Source organism: Zootoca vivipara, chromosome 10 (genome assembly GCF_963506605.1).
Source record: "Zootoca vivipara chromosome 10, rZooViv1.1, whole genome shotgun sequence".
Taxonomy (NCBI): Eukaryota; Metazoa; Chordata; class Lepidosauria; order Squamata; family Lacertidae; genus Zootoca; species Zootoca vivipara.
In genome coordinates this window covers 8,507,543-8,531,827 of record NC_083285.1, presented here as the reverse complement: position 1 = coordinate 8,531,827, position 24,285 = coordinate 8,507,543, and the positions used below count along the sequence as shown (strand labels likewise).

General features: G+C 43.0%; 1 protein-coding gene across 1 annotated transcript in view; it reads right to left on the bottom strand.

Moving 5' to 3' along the window:
* Positions 1-19,761: 19,761 nt before the first annotated feature.
* LOC118090601 (maltase-glucoamylase-like) overlaps positions 19,762-24,285 on the bottom strand; it is an 86,102-nt gene continuing 81,578 nt past the window's right edge. The window contains exons 22-23 of the mRNA XM_060279398.1: positions 23,939-24,097; positions 19,762-19,911 (exon numbers count right to left, since the gene is read on the bottom strand). Of these exons, the coding sequence (XP_060135381.1) occupies positions 19,852-19,911; positions 23,939-24,097 (219 nt within the window). The 3' untranslated portion in view covers positions 19,762-19,851. The remainder of the gene's footprint in view (positions 19,912-23,938; positions 24,098-24,285) is intronic.

Genomic DNA, 24,285 nt, shown 5'->3' with positions numbered 1-24,285 from the left:
GCACGTTAAAGAGCAAATGCATTCTCAGGAAGTTGTTACCAGAGTAGCTTCCAAGTGAGACGGGGGCGGAGAGGGGCATCGCATGTGTGCGAGATACAGCAAAACCGGATTCAAGTCATGATGATAAAGGAATGGCTTTTCTCTGCCTTTTAGCAAAGAGGCAGGGAAAAGGCGGGAACACGTGGACGTCTGAAACAGTGTGACGCAATAACCCCAGAGAGTTCAGCGAGGCCCAGGGGACTAATGTAGAAACGACGGCGCGGGGGTGGCTTGCACAACAGAGAGCGGCAGGATCGACAGTGGGAATTCCTCTGCCGCTTGCCAAAGACAAAATGTGCTGCATTGGTTTCCCGAAAGCGCTGGGACAGGAAAGGAAGGAGGCCGCCCGTTTTCGTCACACACCGCATCTATTCAGGAGAGGGGCCTCAAATGTAAACACAGGAGCCGTCAGAACAGAACAGAGGCCCATTCAGCAGAGGGGTGGGTGGGGCAAGCACAGCAGGAATGGGCTTCCACGTTTTGAAGTACAGTAAGTGAAATAGTGTGCTTTTAAGTCCAAAGTCTTAACATGCCCTAACTGCCCCACGGAATTTTGAAATGACACGCAGTTGCTCCTGTTTTTCCTGAACAATATTTACGGTGCTGGTGTCCAGAAAAGCACGCCCATTCCCAAACCTGATAGTTACCAACTTCAGAGCCTCCTGGAATTAATGAGACCATTTTCACAAGTAATACAGTATCCCATACATGTCTATTCAGAAGTCTGTCCCATTGACTTCAGTGGTAAGTGGGCACAGGAATGTAGCCAAAATTGCTTGTTACGGTTGTTTTATTTATTGAGATTTATAGCCTACTCAAGGTTTGAAGGGGTAACAGCTTACTACAGAAATCTGATAACAAATTATTTTTGTGCATCTTCATTTGGAAATAAGATCACACACAGAGAGAGTTTGTTTTGCTGAATGTGTTCATAGGATTGCTGCCTCACTGTCACTATTAGATGAAGTATTGAATAATCATGCCAGTTCGTCTTCCCATGGTCATTCTTAGGTAGCCAAAATGGAAGGGGAGGGGGGTTAACCCTGAGGTATGCATAAGTACAAAAATAATCTGCAGCCCCACTCCCCTCAAAACAGCCCCATGATAACTACCCAACACAGAATACTGAGTGGTTGAGAGGTCAATTCCTGGTTCACATTGTGATGCTATTTTTCACTGACACCCCTCCCCCAAGGCAATACTCAGAAAAATGAGTGGGGGAAATCCTAAATGGTGACGTAGCTGGTATTAGGCACCAATGTGTTTATGCCCGTAACCAAGAAAATTAGAGAGGTGTTTAACTCTGCTGTAACACAGTTATTAGTGTGAAACATTTTAAAAATAACCCTGGTATGCAAATTCCTAAGGAAATGCAGTTCATTGTTCTCAAATTGCAGGTTGGAAGGGGTTGTAGTGGAGAGAAGTTAAGGTCCTGCAGTGTTGTCCAAACATTTTTGGACATGCAAGTTGGGCTAAAACAGTAGCTTACACTTCTGCCAGGTTATCCATTGATTTTATCCCCACACTGAAAGTTAGAAAATTCTATTAAACAATTCTGCTGTGTAGTTTACAGTTATACCCCTGTGGTAGGTAGGAGAGCCCTGCTGAGAGCAGGGATTCCTGTCTTTGAGCTAGCTTTTTTTAAAAAAAAGAAAGAAAAGAAAAACCAAAAACACCTTTTTTTCCATCCACATCAGGCATAGCCTCAGATAACACACACACATGCATGGGATACACTACAACATTTTGTTACAGGGCTTCACTTGTTCCCTTGGCTTCTGAAGTTCCTTCATGGAAATGTTTGCTATATACAATCTCCATAATATGGAATTAAGCTCTAATTACAACTGATCAGTTTTACTACTTGGGTCCATCCAATATGCATTTGTGAAGAAGTAGAAAAGAGACGTCTCTTTTAGCACCAGCGTGTGTCTTGACATTTTTAGCAAGAACAACCAGAAGACAGAGTCGCCTGGATCTCTGCCCATCTAGTTCCCAGTGTTCAGCTGAAGCGGCCTTTCCCTCCCCCAGGCACCGCCAGAGTGCTTCTCAGGAAGGAGAGAATCTGGGTCCCCCCCCCTGCTTTCTTGTCTTTACTGTTTTATTATAATTTTGATATTTCTATGTAAGCCACTATGTGAGATTTGCCTGAAATAAAAAGTTAAGAACTGATTGTTGGTCCTTATGTAGACAAAATGATACCATCTTTGCAAAAGAGGGAAGGAACTGGCAGTCTTGGGGGAACTTTAGACAGAGGGGTGGGGGGGACCCTAAAAGGGAACCTCCCTCAAAGCATATAATGAGGACTGAGCATGCTCAGTGGGCATGGAATGATGTTGGGGAGGGAGAATGGAAAGCTGTGTTTGTGGGAGCAGGAATGCAGTGGAATATTATAGAATATTCTGGCTGGAACAGTGAACAGGAACCCTCCACATTCCATTCTGCCTATCATCCTTAAAGGTCATATCCCATATGCCATCCAACCATATGAATTAGGAGTCATTGCTACTCCCAATTTGTTTCAGCAGTTCATGTGTCTGTTTCTCATATTTATCCCATCTTTTTAGCTTCCATTGCTGCCTCCACCTACTTCCATCTCCAGATCTCCTTTTATTTTGTGAAATTCACTGTCTGTAATTCATATGAAAGGTCATTTTACATGTAACTAGTGATTATCCCGTTAATGGCAGATGCACTTGATATGTATTAACAAATTTGAGAGTCAGAGGTGCTTTTTAGTAATATGCATAAAGATGCCCTGACAGCGACATCGGTCAGAATATGCATTTCATTTCAAAGAGGCTTGGTTCTGCTTTCTGCACCATATTCGTGTTTATATGAGAGAACTTCAAAGGCAGTCATTCACACATGACAATATACATACATGCGTACATTCAATTTGAAATTTGTGGCCGATTAAAAAATGAGTTGATTAGTTCAAATCAATGTGAAATACAGCCTCTCACCACACTGCTTCTTTCGCCATGTTACTCTCTCAGGGATGCCACAGTTCTACAATGAAAGCCACAACTGGCAGAATTCCAGAATACTCTGGCAATCCTATGACCTCCTCAGCTCCCCTCTCCATCTGCTCATTTCCTTTCTGCCAATAGTACACAGCTCCAGTCCAACTTTCCAGTTCTCTTAATCATCCCTTGTTTCCTAGGTCCCTGTTTTTCAGACTACTGCCTAATTGGTCCTGCTTCCTTTAACCACTTCATTTCTTGACTAGCCTCCTTATCATTCTTCTCTCCCTGCCACAGCAGACAGGCCCAGTGTTATAAAATTTCTTCACTTCCCCTCTTATTAGCAGCTTAATGCCTCAGTTTCTTATCTCCTCTTTTCCTTAAACTTCATTTACTTCCTACATTTCCTTTATGTCCCTTTTCTTGCTATATTTCTTAAACACCATTCCTTCAGTGTCCTTGCCTCTAAGATCCCTTTTCCTTAGCCTCCCTGCCTCCTAGGGCTTCATTTCAGTCCTCAACCATCCAGTGTGAGGTCAGGTTCCAGTCCCAGCCAAACTAACCATTTTCCCTTCCACCACAGAATCTGGACATCAGGTTGTTCAATTCCGCCAAGAACAAAGATTCTGAGCCACCATTAGCAGTTCAGCCAATCAGCATCACAGGCTTCATTGCCACAAGCATAATGCAATATAGATGATTCTCTTCTGCTTTCTAAGCTCTGCTACCATTCATGAATTTTGCATTCCAGACTAAAAGTCATTCTTCTCTAAAGCTTTTAAGCACAGTACTTTCCCTGGCAACATCACTGTTGCACAGTTGGATCTCATGGTAGTGTAAAACCATTTGGCATAGGAGCTGGAACTCCTTTTAGGGCAACACACTAGAATAAACAGACAGCTGCTTGCTCTGAACAGTAATGACCACTTCTGAAATCCATTGTGCCAAAGGGCACAGTGGAAAACTTTGAGACTAACACTCATCCATAACCCTCTTTGCCAGTGTTTAAGAAGCAGAACACAGGGCTGGTTTGCAGCATGCTTCAGGGGCGAAACTAGGCTTTCTTTCACCCAGGTTTGGCACATACATACATGGGGTGTGCATGTTTGCACACACATCTTTGCTCTCTTCCAATATTTGGCTTCTGAGGCTTTCTTTGACATCATGCCTGTTTTAGCAGTGGCAACTTGAAATCACTACGGCTTATTCTTGAACTCAGTGATTCTTACTTTTGAGTAGAGCATGCATAGGCATTGCACTAGCCACCAGGGTTTACTTCTGAACTCATGAGTAAGTATGCATATATGTTAACACTGCAAATCCTAATTATCCTAGTAGGATAAGAAATTGCCACACTTCCTTTTCCACAGCACAGGGTTATTTGCGTCTCTGTCTGCTTTTAGTTCTTCGCGGTCTAATTTCCTTCTTCCCACCCCACCCCACAAGAAGCAGCAGGGGGACAAGATCTGAATTGTGAAAAAGCAAACACACAAATTGACAACTTTATCACAGGATTCTGCAAAAGAAGCTCGTGTCTCTTTAAAGACTTACAGATCAGAGCGGCCATATTCAGGGGGCAGGGGAACAGCAACCCCAACTGGGGAGCCCTGGAGGGATGAAGAAAACTGCTCACTACAAAGGAGCACAGAGGCACATGAGGGAGAGAGGGGCAACCCAGCGCAGCTGTCCTGGGCACCCCACAGGCACAAAGGGGACTCTTCCCTTTGGAAGGTGAGGGGAGAGAGAAGGAAGGGGCATCTGTCTCGGGCAGGGTTGGATGAGCCAACAAAGACAAAAGCAAAACCACTTTGGACCTTTGGAGGGAGTGGCCGGGCAGCCCAGACTTATCATGGATTGGTTGATGGGCTGAGAATGTCAATAACACCCTCAGCAGGGCCAGCTCTAGGCTCGCCTCTGGTGGCGCAGGGCGCCAGGCTACCAGGGGCGCTGCTGCGCCCGCTGAGAGGCGCGGCTGAGGCTGCCCCAGGCGCGCCTCCACTGTTCAGTGGCTTCAGGCCGCTCTCTGGAGGCACGTGGCCCTGGGGCCGACTCCGCCGCGCGCAAGGGCGTCGCAACGGAACGGGCAGCGCCCCCTGGCCCAGGGCCGGCCCTACAGCAGGCTGGGTGGCGCAGTGCAGCGGCGCCCGCCGCGCTGGCAAACGGGATGGGGGGGCGCCAGAGGGATCCGTCGCACCAGGGCGCCAGGCATGCTTAAGATGGCCCTGACCCTCAGGGGACTTCATCCTGAGCACAATTCATGGCTAAACACTCTGAGTTTCAGCGCTGGCATACTAATCCATAAAAACACATAAACATGTTTTTGTACCACATGTACTTAATATTCAATAGCACTTCTATGACCAGCTGTTTTTATGAACAATTAAATATGCCAGTGCAAGGAGCAAAAGGCAAAAAGAAAAAGAAAAAGTAGTAAAGGACCCCTGGACGGTGAAGTCCAGTCAAAGGCGACTATGGGCTTGTGGCGCTCATCTTGCTTTCAGGCCGAGGGAGCCAGGGTTTGTCCACAGACCGCTTTCCGGGTCATGAGGCCAACATGACTAAGCCGCTTCTGGCACAGCGGAACACTATGATGGAAACCAGAGGGCATGGAAATGCCATATACCTTCCCATCACAGCAGTACCTATTTACTTGCACTGGCATGCTTTCGAACCACATGGAGGCAGGGAATCAGGACATGCACTGTCTTGCAAGTTCACCAGCGTTGGCCACCAAAGAATCAGTTTGAACCTGCAAGCTCTTCCCCTAATCCAGGGTGGCATCCGTTGGTATATAGACACCCTCAGAGGCCTTCATTGATGCCCACATAGTCCTCTGTCTCCATAGAATAAGGCTTGGAAGAAGCATTCTGTTGGAGACAATAGAATGGTTGTAGTTTGTGTTTAGCTGTGGTGCCAGTGATAGTTTCTCTGGTTTTCAAATCTGCCCACAGGCACAAAAGGTTGGCCATCCCCGCCTTTAACTTTTCATGTGTAAGCCAGCCTCCAAAAGAGTATTTTAAAAAGTTGAAGTTTACATTGCAACACAAAATATTTGTTAATAAGGGATGGTAAAATTAAAACTCACTTGAACTCCAGCTGTTCAGTATCCAAACCACTGCAGCCAAGGATATGCTTTTCATCAATCCATGTTTCAGTTAGGAATTATTAATATATCAGTAAGAACTGTTCACAAGTATTTTTCAAATCAGCTTGGATTTCCCTCACTTAGTTTTTATGATAGATTATCCAATGAGAGTTCACTTCACTATTGACTTTATTGGCTTTGGAACCTTTGCCAGTACAGTGGTACCTCGGTTTAAGTACACAATTGGTTCCGGAAGTCTGTACTTAACCTGAAGCAAACTTTCCCATTGAAAGTAATGGAAAGTGGATTAATCAGTTCCAGACAGTCCGTGGAGTACTCAACCTGAAGCGTACTTAACCCGAAGTATGAGTGTAATTGGTTCTGGAAGTTTGTACTTAACCTGAAGCGTACTTAACCTGAAGCGAACTTTCCCATTGAAAGTAATGGAAAGTGGATTAATCCGTTCCAGACGGGTCCGCGGAGTACTTAAACTGAAAGTACTCAAACCAAAGCGTACTTAAACCGAGGTATGACTGTATATGATATTTGGTTAATGATATAATCCCAAGCACATCTGGGAAGAAACAAAAGTTCCACGCAATGCCATAAACTTGAATTATACAAAACTACAGAAAGAAAGTTCTATTACATTTAGAGCAGAACTTAAAATTCTCTACTTCACTCAGAAGATTTGTTTTTTTTTCTTATTTGAGCATAAAACTGCATGATTCCAGTAATGAAAATGAAAAGCCATCTAATTTGTGAGGAAGAGATGCATGTGAATTTAAGCTAAAATACAGCTTATATTTTAATGTACTTATAAATGTACTTACTTAAAGTACTTCAGTCGTTTTTAATGATTTCTCAGTCTGTTGTAATGATATTTAGAAGCACATTAGGTTTGCTTATTTAAAAACTGGATTGCTAAACTGATATAGATTGTTTTAACAGTTAATTATAGAAAGGTTTCATACTTTCTTCCAGCAATGTCAGCAGCTAGTTCCCAAATACATTAGAGTACAGTATCAGAACTTCATGGGATGTCAGGAGTAGAAACAAATGATAGGAGGAGCCATTCTGGCTCCATCCCTGTTTGTGACCTGTGCTCCTGAAGAAATAATTCACTTGTTTTTATATACACTCATCAGGGTCAGGTTTAAGGTGCTGGTTTTGACCTTTAAAGCCCTATCCAGCCTAGGACCCTCATACCTATGCGGCCGCCTCTCCTGGTATGCCCTGCAGAGAACCTTAAGGTCCATAAATAACAACACTTTGTAGGTCCCGAGCCTCAAGGAGGTTAGATTGGTCTCAACTAGGGCCAGGGCCTTTTCAGCACTGGCCCCGACTTGGTGGAACACTCTGTCACAAGAGACCAGGGCCCTGCGGGATTTAACATCTTTTTGCAGGGCCTGCAAGACGGAGCTGTTCCTCCTGGCCTTCGGCTTAGAATCACACTGACCCCTTATATGGGATTTGGTATATAAATTTTCCCTTGGCTTTTTTGCTGGCCCATGTAGGACCAGCATGGCTAGCTGGCTTGGGTGAATATCTGATGTTTCCTCCCTTTATGGTCTTGATCTATGGGCTACTACTAAAATGAGGCTGCATTTTAAGCCGTATTTTAATTAACTGGGTTTTTTAAATTGCATTTTATTGTAATTTATATTTGGTGTTAGCCACCCTGAGCCCGGTCGTGCCCAGGGAGGGCGGGGTATAAATAAAAATTATCATCATCATCATCATCAGGGCCAGCCAAGCCATTAGGTGGGGTGAGGCCACTGACTCAGGTGGCAGAACCCCCAAGGTGGCACCCTGCCTGCCCCCCTGCCTCTGTCGCTGGTGGAGAAGTGGCCCTGGCCTTGGCCCTGATTTGGTGCAAGATCTCATCAGAAATTGGTGCCAGCTTCTCCACCAGTGGCAGGGCAGGCAGGGCAGAGCAGCACTTCCAGTTCCACATGCTTTGCATTCCCGTATCGTATCATTGCAATTGATATATCACTAGCAAAAACCGTAGCAGTAAATGAACCCGTCTTCATTCATAGTAAATGCTGTACATGTCCCCTCCCCCTTACCCTGAAGTTATCTCCATGTAGGAAACATGTCAGATGTGAAATGAAGCTCATTGTACGAAGTGATAGCTCAGTTGTTAGAGCATGATACTCTTAATCTCAGAGTCATGGTTTGAGCCCCACATTGGGCAAAAGATTCCTGCTTTCCAGGGGGTTGGTCTGGATGACCCCCGTGGTCCCTTCCAACTCTACAATTCTATGATTCTAAGTGCTGGATAGTAGTTGTTGCAAGCATGATACAATGTGTGTTGAAAGCTTACTGGCATGCCAGTAAGCAATATTGTTTTGGATTCAAGAAAACACCAAGTACATTAGAAATGGAGCGTACCTATAAAAAGTGTGATTTTACAAACCCAAATACCATAAATTCTCTTCTGAACTAGGGCAGGATGATACTGTTCACCCCACCTAAAGTTTCTCTGGCATTGTGGGAGGTCCTCTTCCTTTGCTGCCAACACAATGTGGGATGCCTGGGCTACAGTATGTGGCAATTATTCACACTGATTTCAAGGCGAAGGGAAAGATGACTTACAAACAGCCTGCCCAAAGTAAAATAAATGAAATGTGTAGCACTGAATAAATTACCTTTAACATTGCTTTTTCCAAGTTTCAGGGTATAATTGAACTTGACTGCCACAGGATGCAAACATTGATCACTCCCCCATTTTCTTCCTGGTAGGTCATTAATTAGTACATCTCAAGAAAAAGACAACTTTCGTGACTCAGTCTTTGCACTCCTAAAAAAATAGCACTGTTATTTAGTGAAAAGAAACAGGGAATTGCAGAGTTCTAATACTATATATGGAAGTTTTTTCTCTCTATTTTGCATTAACTTTAGCTACTGTTCGGAAGGCCTGTTCTGTCAGCTGATAGCAAAATTGTGCTTCAGAAGCTCAAGCTTCCCACTGTACTATTTTTTGTTTTGTTTTTTGTTATTTAAAAACAACCTCAAGTGCTACTATTTTACATTTGAATTTAGGGACCTGCATGATTTTGCATAAAATATTGAGTGAGGAGTTGAATCCTCCCACAAAACCCTATAGAATGACACCGATGATTCGCAACATGAAAGTTTCCAAGAGTAGCTGAACTTTGCCATCGTTTCCCTCTTCTTCATTGCTGCTAGGGTAGTAATGGTGGCTTATGTATGTGGCCTCTAGTCCTCGTCCTGCTTTTCACTGGAGGAAGCAACGTAGGTTGAAAGAGCTCTTTTGAAGGTGCCTATCCATACATATTGGGAATAGTGCACAGCAAAGCCACAGGTGTGACTTTTACCTTTGCACAGTAGGCTGTACTCCAATTATGCAGAAGTCAGGTGTTTCCACCTCCCACCCCACCTCCTTATCCTCTATCCAGGCAAACATTATCAACTGTCCAAGGGCATTCCAGCCAAGCAAAATCACCTGGGGTAGTCGGGGGGGGGGGTACACAGAGCAGGGCTGGTGAGGGTTTGTGGTACCGTGATGGCCAGGTAGAGTGGTCTGGAAGCTCACATTAGGTCTGCTAGCTATATCAGTTTCTGAGCCTGATCTACCCCAGATTTCATGTCCATTTTTATTTCAGGCAAGTTGACATTACGAGGGGGCAGGAGTCACAGAGAAGTGCTATTAAGATGGAAGAGAGAGCAAAATTAAGCAGATGGTGAGAGGAAGACCAAAAATGAAAAGAAGGCAATACCAACAGGTGAAAGGAAGGAGGTGAGGAAAAAGAAGGTAGGATAGAAATATTTGAAAATGTAAAGAGGTAGAGAAGAAAAGGTATGCAGTGGGGCCAAGAATGGAAAAGCAGTGTGATTTGTGTGTGAAAACAAGGGGCCCTCTGGGCCCCCAGAAACCTGGAGTGTTAGGCTCCAGGCTGTAGAGTGTTTTGCATTCCTTAGAACTAAGGATCCTGGCATAAGTGAAGGCAGAAGAATTTGGCTTTTGCGAACAGCTAAAAGAAAACTAATGGGTTGTAATAATGTTAGCATGTTATATATTGCTCCCTCTCTGGTTTTCACTGGTTGCAACACACTTCAAAGGGGTAATTATTCTGTGGTTTAATACGACACATAATGGGCACCTCTGCAATTGAATATTGTTATTATTCTCTATCACACCTTTAATTAAACTAATATTGTGCAAGACCAAAAGGGTCTTGGCTCAGATCCATCCATACTCTTAATTCCATTAAGGGAATAGCATTTGGTTTTTCTTATTGAGTTGCATGTCATTTATTCATCTGCCTTATTGCTCAGTTCTCTCAGTGAATTATAAATAACATATCATTTAGTAATACCTCAAAACTACTTTACCTCCTCTGTTGTGCTCTCCCCCCATGCTTTTATTTTGTTTGTTCCACAAGAAATATATGTTACATTTTATTAATACAGCTCCTTTCAAAGGGTAATGGCATGGAAATAAAGGAGAGGGGGAAATTCAATTAAGGGGATGGAAGCAGTTAGAGGGAGGGAAATGTGAAGTCAGTCTTTTTCTTGATTTAAAGAGGAAAGAAGATTGAAGCTTTGTCGGTGACTTGTTCATCAAATACTAAGATGTGGGGATTTCATAATCCCTTGCAATTTAAAATTCCCAGTTACACAAACAGTTTTTCCTATTAATTTAAATATATATAAGTGGATGAAATAGTATTAACTATGCATTCTTTCTATACAAGAAAGGGATTATTGAACAGGCTGGTTTTGCAAATGGAGGGCAATTTGTTTATAAAAAAAATTATGGGCCTCTATTCTTAAAAAAAAATCTAAGCAGTTTACAACAGCACACAAAACAGTACAATTAAAAGCAGATAGAAAGTTAAAAAAAGAGAGAGAGCCGGCCCTCCCATGAAGCAAAGTGAGGTGACTTCAGGCAGCAGGATCCCCAGGGGCGGCAGATTCAGTCTCCAAGGAACATGCACCCCTTGTGGACCAGATCTGGCCCCTTGGTCAGCCGTCTTGGTCAATACCAGGCATTGCTTGTCTTCTCCCACCCCCTGTCCCTGTTGATCTTTATTCCCTACCCCCACCCCTCCACCCTTGATCCTGATGTAGTTCTTCACTCCCCTATTCTTCCCTGGTAGGGGAGGCGCAATTTTGTGGTTTGCCTCAGGTTCCAAAGTGTCTTGGACCAGCCCCTGAAAACAGATAGCAGCTAACTATTGTGGAAAAAAAATATCGTACAGTATTCTTAGTTGCCTGCATAGGCCTGATAGAATAGCAAAGCTTTCAGTAGACATCTAAAAGTTGAAACAGAAGGTTCCTTTCTCAAACTCTATTGGCAGAGCATTCTGCAATATTGGATCAATGAGACTGAAGGCTCTTGTTGTTGTTGTTGTTGTTGTTGTTGTTGTTGTTGTTGTTGTTGTTGTTGCTGCTGCTGCTGTTGTCAGATGAGCCTTGCAAACAAATATGTAGGGGCTCAAGCAGGCCAACTCCCCCCCCCATACCCTCAATATTTAGTAGGTCCTGGAAGCTATTAATTTTTTCTTTTAATTTACAAACTAAAATCTTTCTTTTGCACACATACCTTCATACAGAAATCAGTATTGTTTCAGACTCTTCCTACATGTCAGGCATAGGACCACCTGGTTTCAGTATAGGAAGGAATGATATGCATATTCTCAAGAAAGGCACACATGGACTAGTGAGGCATTTGGAAGACTTAGCTGTTAGGCTCCAATTGTCAGCCTTCAGCTTGACATCTGAAATTTGCATGTGATAATTGCCACTGAAACGAAATTAGTGTGAATGAAAATGAAAGCATCAATGTTTTTATAAGCCCAGTTCCACATGAAAGTAAGTCGTTAGCGAATGAAATGTTTGTATAGAAACATTATCCTACCCTGCTAAGTAGATCTTTTATTTAAAGGTTACTGCTGGAATCATACACTTGGTTCAGCAGGTTTAAGGACTCATGTAATCACTGAGACTAAAGGATTTGCATGGATACAACAGCATTGCAGCCCAAGTCCTTAAATTGTTCAAGATGGCTGGGGTCCCACACAGTGAGATGCACTTAAGCCCATTAATGCTGGTGAGTTGAAGCAGGCCTAGCTCTGCTGAATGGGTGGCTAAGACAGAACTTGGTTTGCAAAGAAATATTCAGGGAAATTTGGTTGCTTTGGCTTGATATAAACAGGATCTTTTATTGTATTTAAGCTACTAAGGGAATGAGAAAGCATGACTTTCTCAGGTGCACATCCTTAAAAAAAAAAGTATTCTAGAATTGGGATACAAATAAATATTTAGGAAAATGTTCTATTTTTAGTGTTCCAGCCTTGTTTTTCCCCTTAAGTCTTTACTTAGTCATAAGCTTCTCATTACGTATGCTGTAAGGACAAAATCCCTGAAACAAAAAGGTCTCCTTTCACAGCTGCAAAATTGTTCTAATTGGCTTTAATTGTCTCCTGATTGCTTAATCTCTTTACTGGCTTCGTGAGTGGGGAATGCGCTTGCTAACCCCACAATACCCACAGCTTCCAAGGAAGTGGAAGCAATAATGCTCTATATCACTTACTGTTTCCAAATAAATGGATTTAAAAACAAGGCATTTGAACTATGACAGGTAAGTTGTTTTTGAGTTATAGAGGGACATTATAGTTGGAAACATCTGGAGGGCCATAGGTTCCCCACATCTTCCTTAAATAATAGCAGCCATTCAAAACTAATCAAGTATACCTCTGTCAAAGACAAAGATCTCTCGTGCACGTGCTTATTCTCCTTCCTTACCTGAAGTCAGTCAGATCTAAAATATCTGGACCGCCAGCTTCAATCTGACTCTCTGCAGACCTTACAGAATTATAATTTTTTGTTATTATTTATTCTGTCCCTTATCTGCCCTTCACCGCAAGGTTCTAGGGTGGGATACAACAATTTTAAAAATACAGTATTAAAAACAGTTTAAAACAAATTACATTCAAAAGAACAAAACGATTCCTAAAAAACATAGTATTGCGCGTGCAGAGGCCAGCATAAATATGTGCGTCTTCAGCACTTGATGGAAGCTACATAATGAAGGAGCAAGACCAGGCTGCCTCAACCTCGGCCCTCCAGATGTTTTGAGACTACGATTCCCATCATCCCTGACCACTGATCCTGCTAGCTAAGGATCATGGGAGTTGTAGGCCAAAAACACCTGGAGGGCCGAGGTTGAGGAAGCCTGAGCAAGACTCACCTTTTTGGGGAGATAATTTTAACTGATATGCACCCCAGGTGTTTGTGCTTCATCCCCCTGGACATAAGAAGCAAACCTTGTGTAGAACACAAAATTGGCTTTGTAAATCTAATTTGTTGCCAGTAAAGTTTTTAAAAGATCAACTCCCCCCACCCACAAATCACCCCAAACACGATATAATGAATCACTGGATGCAGTGTTTCACACAAAGAAATCAATTAATACAGGTTTGCCTATAAAACCTCACAGTCTGGCTGAAAAACAGCAAATGAGAGCTAATGAATCATGCTAATGAGAAATGTTAATATTTTCCAGAGTGGCATGTGGAGGAGTGCTACATATTTCTGTGTAAAAGATAGTACTCTTTAATGTTCAGTAATTTAGGGATAGTTAGCAGGAAAGTAACCAGATTCTTAGTAATGATAAATCAAAGCAGAAAATACTATGAATACCAGATAAAGTAAAGAAAAAGATCTCTAGTGACGGCACTGGGAACAATTAAAAGGACTGGCAGGACATAGCTAACCAAGTTTTGAAGGAGAGGAAGGTCTGGGATAAGAATGCTTAAAAAGGAAGCGTCAAATACAGGGGTTAACTGGAGAAGCCAGATCACATCCTCTCATTTTAATATCTTTCCGGACCCTTTAAGGACTACTTGATGTTAAACGTTAGAATGTGCATACGAAAAACGAAAGCCAGGTCTTGCCCATGACCCCTTCAGTATATAGCGATCATGAGAAAACATCCACCCTTTGGTGATTCTCGACTGTACTAAACTGCTGTGAGGTTTTAAGGAAAGGCTGTAGCTCAGTGGGATAGCATCTGCTTTGCTTTCTGCAAAGAAGGTCACAAATTGAACCTCCCACTGTCTCCAAGCAGAGCTAAGACCTGTCTGAAATTCTAGAGGAAATGCTATCAGCATGTGATGATCCAGACCGTGGGTTAGGCCCATGCTTACTAGTGATGGGTGGGCTACTGCAATCTCCATTGGGGTCCAGAGTTCTAAGTTCTAAATTTGTAATTGCTGCTCCCTCCTGCAGGAGCCCTCTCCCACCCAATTCGCTGCTGCTGCTGCTGCTTCATAGCAGTGGAAAGGACAGCAGAAGGAACTTTCTTCCCCTCCATCTTCTTCCTTCTCTCCCTGACCCCACTCCCTCTGCTCCCTACCAGCTCAACCAGTTTTGCCACACTGGGTGCGGAGACTATGGGGTGTCACAGCTACGATAATAATAATAATAATAATAATAATAATAATAATAATAATAATAATAATAATAATAATTTATTTATACCCCGCCCATCTGGCTGGGTTTCCCCAGCCACTCTGGGCGGCTTCCAACAGAAAAATAAAACACAGTCATCTATTAAACATTAAAAGCCTCCCTGAACAGGGCTGCCTTCAGATGTCTTCTAAAAGTCTGGTAGTTGTTTTCCTCTTTGACATCTGTTGGGAGGGCGTTCCACAGGGCAGGTGCCACCACCGAGAAGGCCCTCTGCCTAGATCCCTGCAACTTGGCTTCTCGCAACGAGGGAACCGCCAGAAGGCCCTTGGTACTGGACCTCAGTGTCCGGGCAGAACGATGGAGGTGGAGACGCTCCTTCAAGTATACTGGACCGAGGCCATAAGGTCACGATGTAAAATGGAAGGCGAGAGGCAAGGAGGACAAATTTTGGTGTTGTACAGGGTGCTGCTGGAATTTGTGACCTCAGGTCAGCCACTGCTCCCTAGCCAGGCACCTGGAATTCTGGTATGCTAATCTAAGGTTCCTTCAGAATAACTCATTCCCATGATTCCTGACTCTGGAACCATAATTGCAGCAGTGTTGCAGGTGCTGAGGGCAAAGAAGGTAGAGTGAGTGTGGCGGGAGATGTACTTCCCTTCCTCGTCGTTGCTGCCGCCACCACAGCAAAAGTCAAGTAAATGGGTGGATGGTGAAATTAAACAATCAGTTAAAAAGTGGGTGGATAGAGGTCTTTTCTAGCTCAGATTAAACTCGAATCTTGAGAAGAACTGGGTTCATAATGCTTGTTTCACACTGAACATTATGACCCAGCATGGTCCATATTCCAAATCAAAAAATTACGTACTTCAGCAACATTGCTAATGACTATCTTCCCACTGGCTGGCTGCACATTTATTTCAAAACCATTGCAGGTTGAAGTCGGCACAAAACAGTACAGTTGGGTGGGGTGGAAGGAAACCCATGGTAGGATGGCATGTAGCTCACAGTTCATACTTTGGAAAACATGGCTGCTGATCAAAAGATTAAAAACAGAAATCACAAGCATTGGGCTCATTAGGAGTTTATTTTTTAGTGCATAGAGATCAATGGTATTATTATGTCGTTGGGCCCCACACCAGAGGAAAGGTCACAAGAATCTTTCAGACAAGGTTTCTTTTACCAGCAATGTAAGCTCCTAAATGGTCAAAATTACAGTGCAGAGGTGACTCTCCAGGCTGTCTTTCACTTCTGAGTTGTTCTAATTGGCTCGGTAACCAGCAATTTTAGGGCAGTCGATGAAGTGACCCTCAGTCCTAATGATTTCGCTTTTGGAGAGCTAGAGCAGCACTGATTTTATGTTGCCCGAGAATCCTGTCTGTCTCAGAAGAAACTCGGGTGTCTAATTGGGGAAGTTATGAGAACTTTGTTTTGTTTGGAGACTGTGAGTGAGAATTTCCTAACACTTCATCCTGGTTTCAATCTTTGTTAGAATAGTTATGTGTGTGGTTTTGTTTTGTTTTTTAAAGCATTTAATTATTATTCTATACCTTATTGGGTGGAAAAGCCTAATATATTATATCCTAAATTTCAGTACAAAGTTGTCCTTCAGTGCAATTTCCTCAAACATCACATCTGGTAGAACCTGGCCAGTTTTTAAGCCAAGCAAAATATTATTATTATTATTATTATTATTATTATTATTATTATTATTATTATTATTACCCGCCCATCTGGCTGGGTTTCACAAAACCAGCACAATTTGCATACAAGTGTCTTGCTTTGTGGCTGTCAAGCAAGATGAAGCAGGCAGGCGTGTGGCATTTCAGGAGAGCTCAATTTTGGTTATGGCACTCAGATCCATTCCTCAGTTTATTATCAGACGGGAGCAGGTAGCTGAGGAGATGAGATGGCAAATAGCAAAGGCACACCAGCTGAAGGGCTCAGGCAAGGAATGTTTTGACAGATTTAGTGGGTTCCAAGACTCCCTGAAAATGGGAACCCTTTGATTGTGGGAGCACTTATGCAGCGCTCAGATGAGAAAGGCACATTGTGATCCTTCTGAGATTTGCACTGAGAAGTCACACTTTGGCATGCACATTTGTGCCATGGTAGTCATTTATTCCCAAGTTAACTTCAGCAACCATTCATTTGATAAGAGTGGTTTTCAAAAACACAGGGTCACTATCTACACACAGAGGCATTTTCTTAAAAGGGATGCAAGCACTTTTCTTGTGAGGATTTTGCACTGAGAACGAATGGAAATATCCTTACACCGCGGTTTACATTCAGGGCTTCTGTAATTATGGCTAAAGCAGAGGGAGACTCCATTAGGGCACTTTTACGCACAGTGCATTATTTTGTCTTGAGCAAACTTTATACAAACTTGTGGCTGTGGTTGACGTCAGACGGTAGATGAAACAAAACATCTTAGTGTTTTACCATCCCCTCACACTGCAATTTCTTTATGGCTGCAAGGCTAAAAGCCAGTTCTCAGTGTTTTGGCCCATAGCATTCTGCCAAGTGAGCAAACATTTTAGTGTAGGTGTGGCCTGAATTCAGGCTTGCAAGAAACACTTTGCTTTTTGTTGGAACTTTGAGGTCCACAAACCAAAGAAAATATTGGGATTGGGGAGCAAAACGAAAGCTCATAGGATGGAGCCAATTACCTACTGCACACCACAAGTCACATACACGGGGATGATATCCATATATAAATATAGATCTACATCATACTGTAGACCAGGAAGTCCAAATAGCCCCATTTATCGGGTGAGAGTCTCTTGTTGTCATACAGGCAGGAGTTAGAATCCCTTGCTGAACTACAGCAATTCATTCAGTAATAGATCTCTAAGTGACCATCTACCTTCCTCTAAGTGACCACCTCTGTTCTAGACCTTGAGAATAGAGGTGGGTCTCTCTCAACAGGGTTTCTGTCTCTGGTGTCTTAGAGCTGCCCAAGCAGCATGAAAGGGGAGTGTCTATCTACTGAGAAGTCGTCTTCTCACCCTCTGTGCTGATTGGAGCCTATCAGAACGAAAGGAGGTGAGTGAGTCACTGAAGATGGGCTCCTAGGGTCAATCTGGAAAAGGTGTGCAGGAAGATCACCAAGAGTTCCGCATGTTCCGGTGCTAAGGATTTCAGAACATAGAAAACACAAGGTACTTCAATTTCAAGAGAATGGTGTTCATGTCCTGTTGCATTCAACTGGAATGTCAAGGAAAACACAGTTTAAATCTTTCTGAAAGAAGATACACACCATTTATCCATGTATATGCACTAATGCATCCATAATTATTAAGACTGTACATCAATAAGATTATGGTATAATCTGAGAAGGTTGCATAATCTTAGAAAGGAGTGAGGGGGCGTGGCTGTGGCTATAATGAAGGGACACGGAACATCTGAATTTGCCACTAGACTACTGCATGGAAGGTAAGCTATCTGTAACATGAAGTCTGAAAAGTGTCTCGTGTGCTGCCTGATTTAGGAAATTAACGTATTGTGAAGGCTGACTCTGTCTAGTTGAAACATGCAGTGTGTGTGGCAGGTATCTCATATCAGTTGTGAATGGTCAACTTTCATTTAAACTGTCACTTTTATTGTCAAAAGTGTTAGAAAGAGGAGACTGATCCTTGCAAGCAGCTGAGCCTGTGTACTTTGCTACAAAAAGCTGTGATTTCAATGTGCGTACGCCATTAGCAGCTGATGCGAGGCACATTCTTTTTATACTTGGGTGGCTGCATACAAAAAATATTGTAAGGATTGGCCCCCAAGAGCATCAACGTGTCAAGTGAGCATGATTTGGTCCAATCCATTTCCCTTGTTCAGTTATCTCTGGGGCTTTCTTTAGGTGCTTTTAGGGTAATGCATTGCATGAAAAAAGCATGAACCATTAGACAAGTTAAGGTTTGGCAAAGAAAGTATGTGCGTTTGAACTTATCAGCTGATCAGGGAGCCAAGTAAATAATTCAAGCTGCAGCATAAATTAAACATTTTTAAAATATATCGCACTTACATTCAAGTTAAGCAGCTGAATTTATTTCCCTCTCTAGACCCCCAGGCATACATGAAAGCAGCTTTTTGACCGGGTCTGTGGAACAATATTTTTCACTCTCTTCTCAAAAGTTGGCTTGCTTTAGATGACTTGAAACACTTAAGCCTGGTTTACACACTAATGCTCAGCTGTCATGGACTGGCTGGATGCAGAGAAATCATGTGAGGAGCCGGCTGGGGAACATTCAAGGGAAGAAGGCTCAGAGCTAGGGGACTGGTGGTGGGACAACACTGAGTGGTCAGAAGGAGAAGAGGGAGCAGACTGGGAGGAGGAAGTGCCGAAAGCTGAAGAGGCAACAGGGCTTAGTGAGCAGGAAGAGACTGTGGCAGAGAACAGTCCAGAGGCAGAAGCAGGGGCTGGAGAAGAGGGGGGCCAAGAGGCAGAGATGGGTCAGGCTGGTGAGTAAGTGAGGCTGTCTTTCCCTCTTGCTGCAACCAATTCCACTCCCTGCTGGTCTCCCAGAACCAGAAGAGGTATAAAGAGGGTGGAGCAAAAACAGACAAGGCATCATAGTCTCAGATTACTTGGGAATGGCCCGAGGGAGGATACTTAAGGAGCTGTGGGAAGGAGGGGACCTTTGGTCCTCACAACTGCCTCACTGGGGCAAGATCTACTGGGAAGGGTTGCTGTGCTCATGAGACCTGAGCCATTTTATTTCAATAAAGAGTTAACTTCACTGACACCTTGTGAGTTATTGGTGACCTGCTCCTGACACCCACCCTGACATCATTTGACAACTGCAGCATCAAGGAGGGATGAATTGCATTAAAAATTGAGCCACTATATATCTAATCTTGCCTGATGATCCTCCTTGGGGAACAGAAATCCAGTCTAGGATACTAGGTGAAAGTAGATGTGGCTGTCATAGCAAAATGGCCTAGATGCGACATTCATAGTATTCAACTAGACATTCAACTAACTTCTACTTAGAGTAGACACTGCAAAGGACCTAAATTAGCTGTGGCCTTTATAGTTAGTTGAATATAACTCATATAATTGGAAGTGACTTCAAAAAGTCCAGCCTGCTATGAAAGCAGGAGGCCCACTTACTTTTGAATCCAGACATTTATTAACATTAAAAATGACACGTTGATTTATGCTTCTCAAAAAAACCTACCCTGTAATTCTCTAGAAAGGAGGACACGTGGGACACTCACAAAAATATTCAAGAAACTGATGTTTATTAATTCAGAAGAAAATTCATGAAGACATGCAAATTACAGATTTAATCACAAAGCAAGTTATTTGATTTCTTCAGCATCCTATTGAAGTATGAGGTCCAGCTCTTCACCAAGTGGTACAGAAAGGTGCACAACAAGTTTCTAGTGAGAAAGAAACAAAATTAATGTTAAATGGGTTTAAAGAAAACCACCTCTAGTGTTAGGAATTACCAGAACAGGACCAATCCATCCACAGCTAAACATTTGGGAACCCCATAGGGGAAGGTTTAAACATGCTTAAAAGTGCTTAACACTTAAAACACTTAAAGTGCTTTATTTTGTTGGAATCATACCACTCTATTTTGACTGGTATAACATACCTCTCATGCAGAAATAAGCCAAGATACCTAGTCTAGACACCTGAAGTCTAAGGCAGGGTAAAGGTCACTACCCAGACACTGTCCTCTCTTCTTTTTTTGCAGATAATGGTTGAGAACTCTCCAGCACTTCCAAAACAACAAAAATGCAACATTACTGATTTCAACACAAAAAATAAATAGGCTACATCTTTTTATGATGTAGGATTTATGAATCCAAGGCAGAGCTTTTAACATCACAGTAATCCAAGTTTATGCACCAACTACCGGTGCTGAAGAAAGTGAAATTGACCAATTCTATGAAGCCTAGGGCTTGCTGATCAGAAGGTCGGCGGTTTGAATCCCTGCGATGGGGTGAGCTCCCGTTGCTCAACGTAGCAGTTCGAAAGCACATCAAAGTGCAAGTAGATAAATAGGTACCGCTCCAAGCGGGAAGGTAAACGGCATTTCCATGCACTGCTCTGGTTCACCAGAAGCGGCTTTGTCATGCTGGCCACATGACCTGGAAGCTGTATGCTGGCTCCCTCGGCCAATAACGCGAGATGAGCGCTGCAACCCCAGAGTCGGTCACTACTGGACCTAATGGTCAGGGGTCCCTTTACCTTGTGGTGGCGAACCTTTAGCCTTCCACCAGGCAGAGGAAAATGGAGTGCATTACGGCCATGCGGGAAAAAGCCCCAAACCAGGGTCCCTCTGGCTGGCAGGCAACGAGGGTTGGAATGGCAGCTGCGGCAGCAACCCCCTCACTTGACGAAAGGAACCTCTGAACTCAGGTGCTGGGCTGCCTCCCTTTCCATTCCCGCTCCCTTTCCATTCTGAGCTACTCTTTAGCCGTGAGGTCAAGATGTCACCGTCCCATAAGAGGAAAAGGACGGAGCCTCGTTCTGGGCTCAAGATAGCACCGGAGTTGGGGTTGCCATATAACTCTGTGCTGGGGCGACAACGCGCGTGGCCGCAGAAAGGGCTCAGTGCCGCCTCTGGCACACGTGCCATAGGTTCGCCACCACTGCCCTAGAGTCTCACTATTTACTATAAGAATGAGAGATCTTAATAAGAAAAGAGGATAGCGCTTGTTGTAGCCATACTAAACCAATATCCTCTGGACAAATACTGATTACCTGGGCTTATCTTATTCTGATCAACTACCTTATTCCAGAAACTATTTCCCAAGGATACATAATTTCTATTTTCTCTTGGCAAAGCAATATAGTGCTTTAGGAATGCAAGAAGCTGTGTTGACTATTTGTCCTTATAGCCCAATACTGCCCACTCTGACTGGCAACAGTTCTCCAGCTTTTAATGCTGAGGTCATTCCCATCACCTGCCACCTGCCACCTGTTTTTTCTCCCCCCCCCCATCAAAAAGTATTGGTTTTGATATGTAATCTGATAGGCACCTTTCCTAATTCCAGTATATTTTAAATGTAGGCAGGGGAAAAAATATCCTAAAGTAATTATAATGATGAAGTCTGACATTTTTAAAATAGAAAGTCTTGGCCTCCCCATTTCTTCCATGCAAAGCCTCTTTCTCTAGTTCTTTGTTCAACCAATTTGTTCAGTATTGTAAGTTACAGAAACAGCATTAAGCAATGGGGCTTCTTATCCTGACTCCATTTCCCAGCTAGAGAGCACAGCAAAAACTATTATTTTTTTTGTTTGCGTCCTTAGTGATTTATTTCCAGAAAAATATGATGGTGTGTTCAGAAGTGATTTCTGACTTTTACTGGGTTTAAGGGCCATTTGAGGGCAGTGCAATTGTAAAGCATCCTATAACAGAAAATATTTGGAGTGAAATAAAAGGTATTTGGAGTGGAAAAATCTCTATTAGGGGAAATTCAATCTTCCTACTCTAGGCCTGATATTAAATTCTGAAATGAAAGGCACTAGGCTCAAGCCAAGAGCTAAGGTAAGAATTAAAAAAAAAAACAACCCAGTTTTTGATGAATTGTTGGGTGGGTGGCAGGGTGGTGGTGGGATGAAATCCTCAAATATCACAGGGTGGGGGAGGCATTTCTCTGAAATTTTCAGGAAGCAGATGCTCATTACCTTACTTTATACTATGAAGCGGACAAGGGCTTCCCACCCACCCCCATCCTTTTAAAACTTAAAAATAAGCACTCTACACCACTCTAGGTAGCACAATGCTCACTCCACAACTTCGCACTGGCTGTACTACCTGGAAAGTCTTGGGGAAAACACAATTTCATGCCGCGACCAAGGCATTTCAAGAAGTAGGCATCCTGAGGTTCTTACCAGAGTTTCTCATTGGCCATGCTTTCTGGCAAGATCCAGTTAAGGTAAGCAGCAGCTCCTTTCAGAATTTTTTGGAGAAATTTCTCACCCTGCCCCCACCACTGCCAAGAAAGCAGCAGAAAACCAGGTCCCTTTTCTGAAGGAAGAGGGTGTTTCGAGAACTCTGGGGTGAGGAAATGGATTTGGGACCAATCACTAGTCCCAGGCGAAGTGTATCTAACGAAGTGTGCATGCACACGAAAGCTCATACCAAAATAAAAACTTAGTTGGTCTTTAAGGTGCTACTGAAGGAATTTTTTTATTTTGCTTCGACTCAGACCAACACGGCTACCTACCTGTAACTAGTCCCAGATGTGAGGGACTTTATGGAGCTTCTCCACTGTAAGCGGAGTTTACTTTATTTTATTGCATATTGTTTTAGGAATTATAACTGAGCCCCTTACCCAGCTCTGGATTATTATTATTATTATTATTATTATTATTATTATTATTATTATTATTATTACATTTCACTGTGGCCCTAATAATGTTGTGATAATGATCTGCTGACAGCTGCCATTTTGTAGCTGCTTGGAAAACATGTAATTGTGAGTTTATGTAAATAGCAGTCATGAAACAAGACAAGCAGCCTTCCCACAGATGCACACAGAAAAAATTCCCTTTCTTATTGTGGTGGCTGTTTTTGAAATACTAACTGCAATTTCTGCCAAATGGAACAGAAAGAACTATTCACATGCCCATGCTGGATAAATATTAACACACTATGGGGAGCAGCCAAACTGTTCAGCTTGATTAATAGGCAATGGGGGCACTTTCCCCTAGAAAGCCCACCCCCTCCATTTCCTACTCCATTCCTCATGTCCATAGGTCATGGCTGCAAGCGTATAGTGGTAGTTTAACATTTTTTATTCGTGGCTTTCCCTTTAGCAGCAAACCACCTTCAACATGAGCACCTTCAACATTATCTGGATATGCACACACCATCAGGCACCCATCTGCTAGTAGTCAAACAGTAAATGGAATGGGATGGCTCACCTGACCTCCGTCTGACTGAGGACTCAGCTACATCGGCAAAGAAAAAGAGTTTCATATGCGTTGTTTATGCATTCAAACGCTGTGGAGTTCCGCATTTGCCAACTTGATTTCTCGTATAAAGTTTGCAACACGTTTAACTGAAACGCTTCTTTGACGTGTCTAGATCCAGCCTGAGTAACTACAGCATACTGGGACATAGATGGGGATGTGCCAGAACGAATCCGGCACTCCTGCCCGTGTGTTTGCACCACACTCACCTCAGGCTACCCCCTGCCCTTTCTGGTATGTTGCAGTGAACCACTACGCAGTGTACTACTGGCAATAGTGGACACAGCTGAATGGAGTAGAATCGTGCAATGACAATGTAATGTACTTAATTAATTACATAAAGCACATTACGGACAGTGAGATAAATAACATAGTTTTTGTCCGAAGATTAACTCCAGCAAAACAGAAACAGTGGTGTGTATATATATATATGAATAACAACAACAATTTTAAGTAATTCACAAGCACAATGCCTACCCCATTTTCCTGGTAATGTATGTCGCTTCTGCGGATGCCTTTTCCATTCATAACAACAGCATTAGGTCTTGAGGCCACACCAAGGATCTGAACTGTATCAAATATCAGAGAATCGACCCCGCGGTAGTTGTTGTTAACAATACTTGTCTTCAAGTGCCCCTAGAATAATTCAGGAGGAGAATACTTTAGGCATTCATTTAGACACACAGTGCAATGGCGAAACGATGTAGGCATCACTATTTTTTTAAAAAAAATTCCTACACAGAACTGTCTTGTGCTGCTGTCAGAATTCCAGTTTGGTGACAGAAGTACAGATGAACAAACATTCAGCTAAATTGGAACACAAA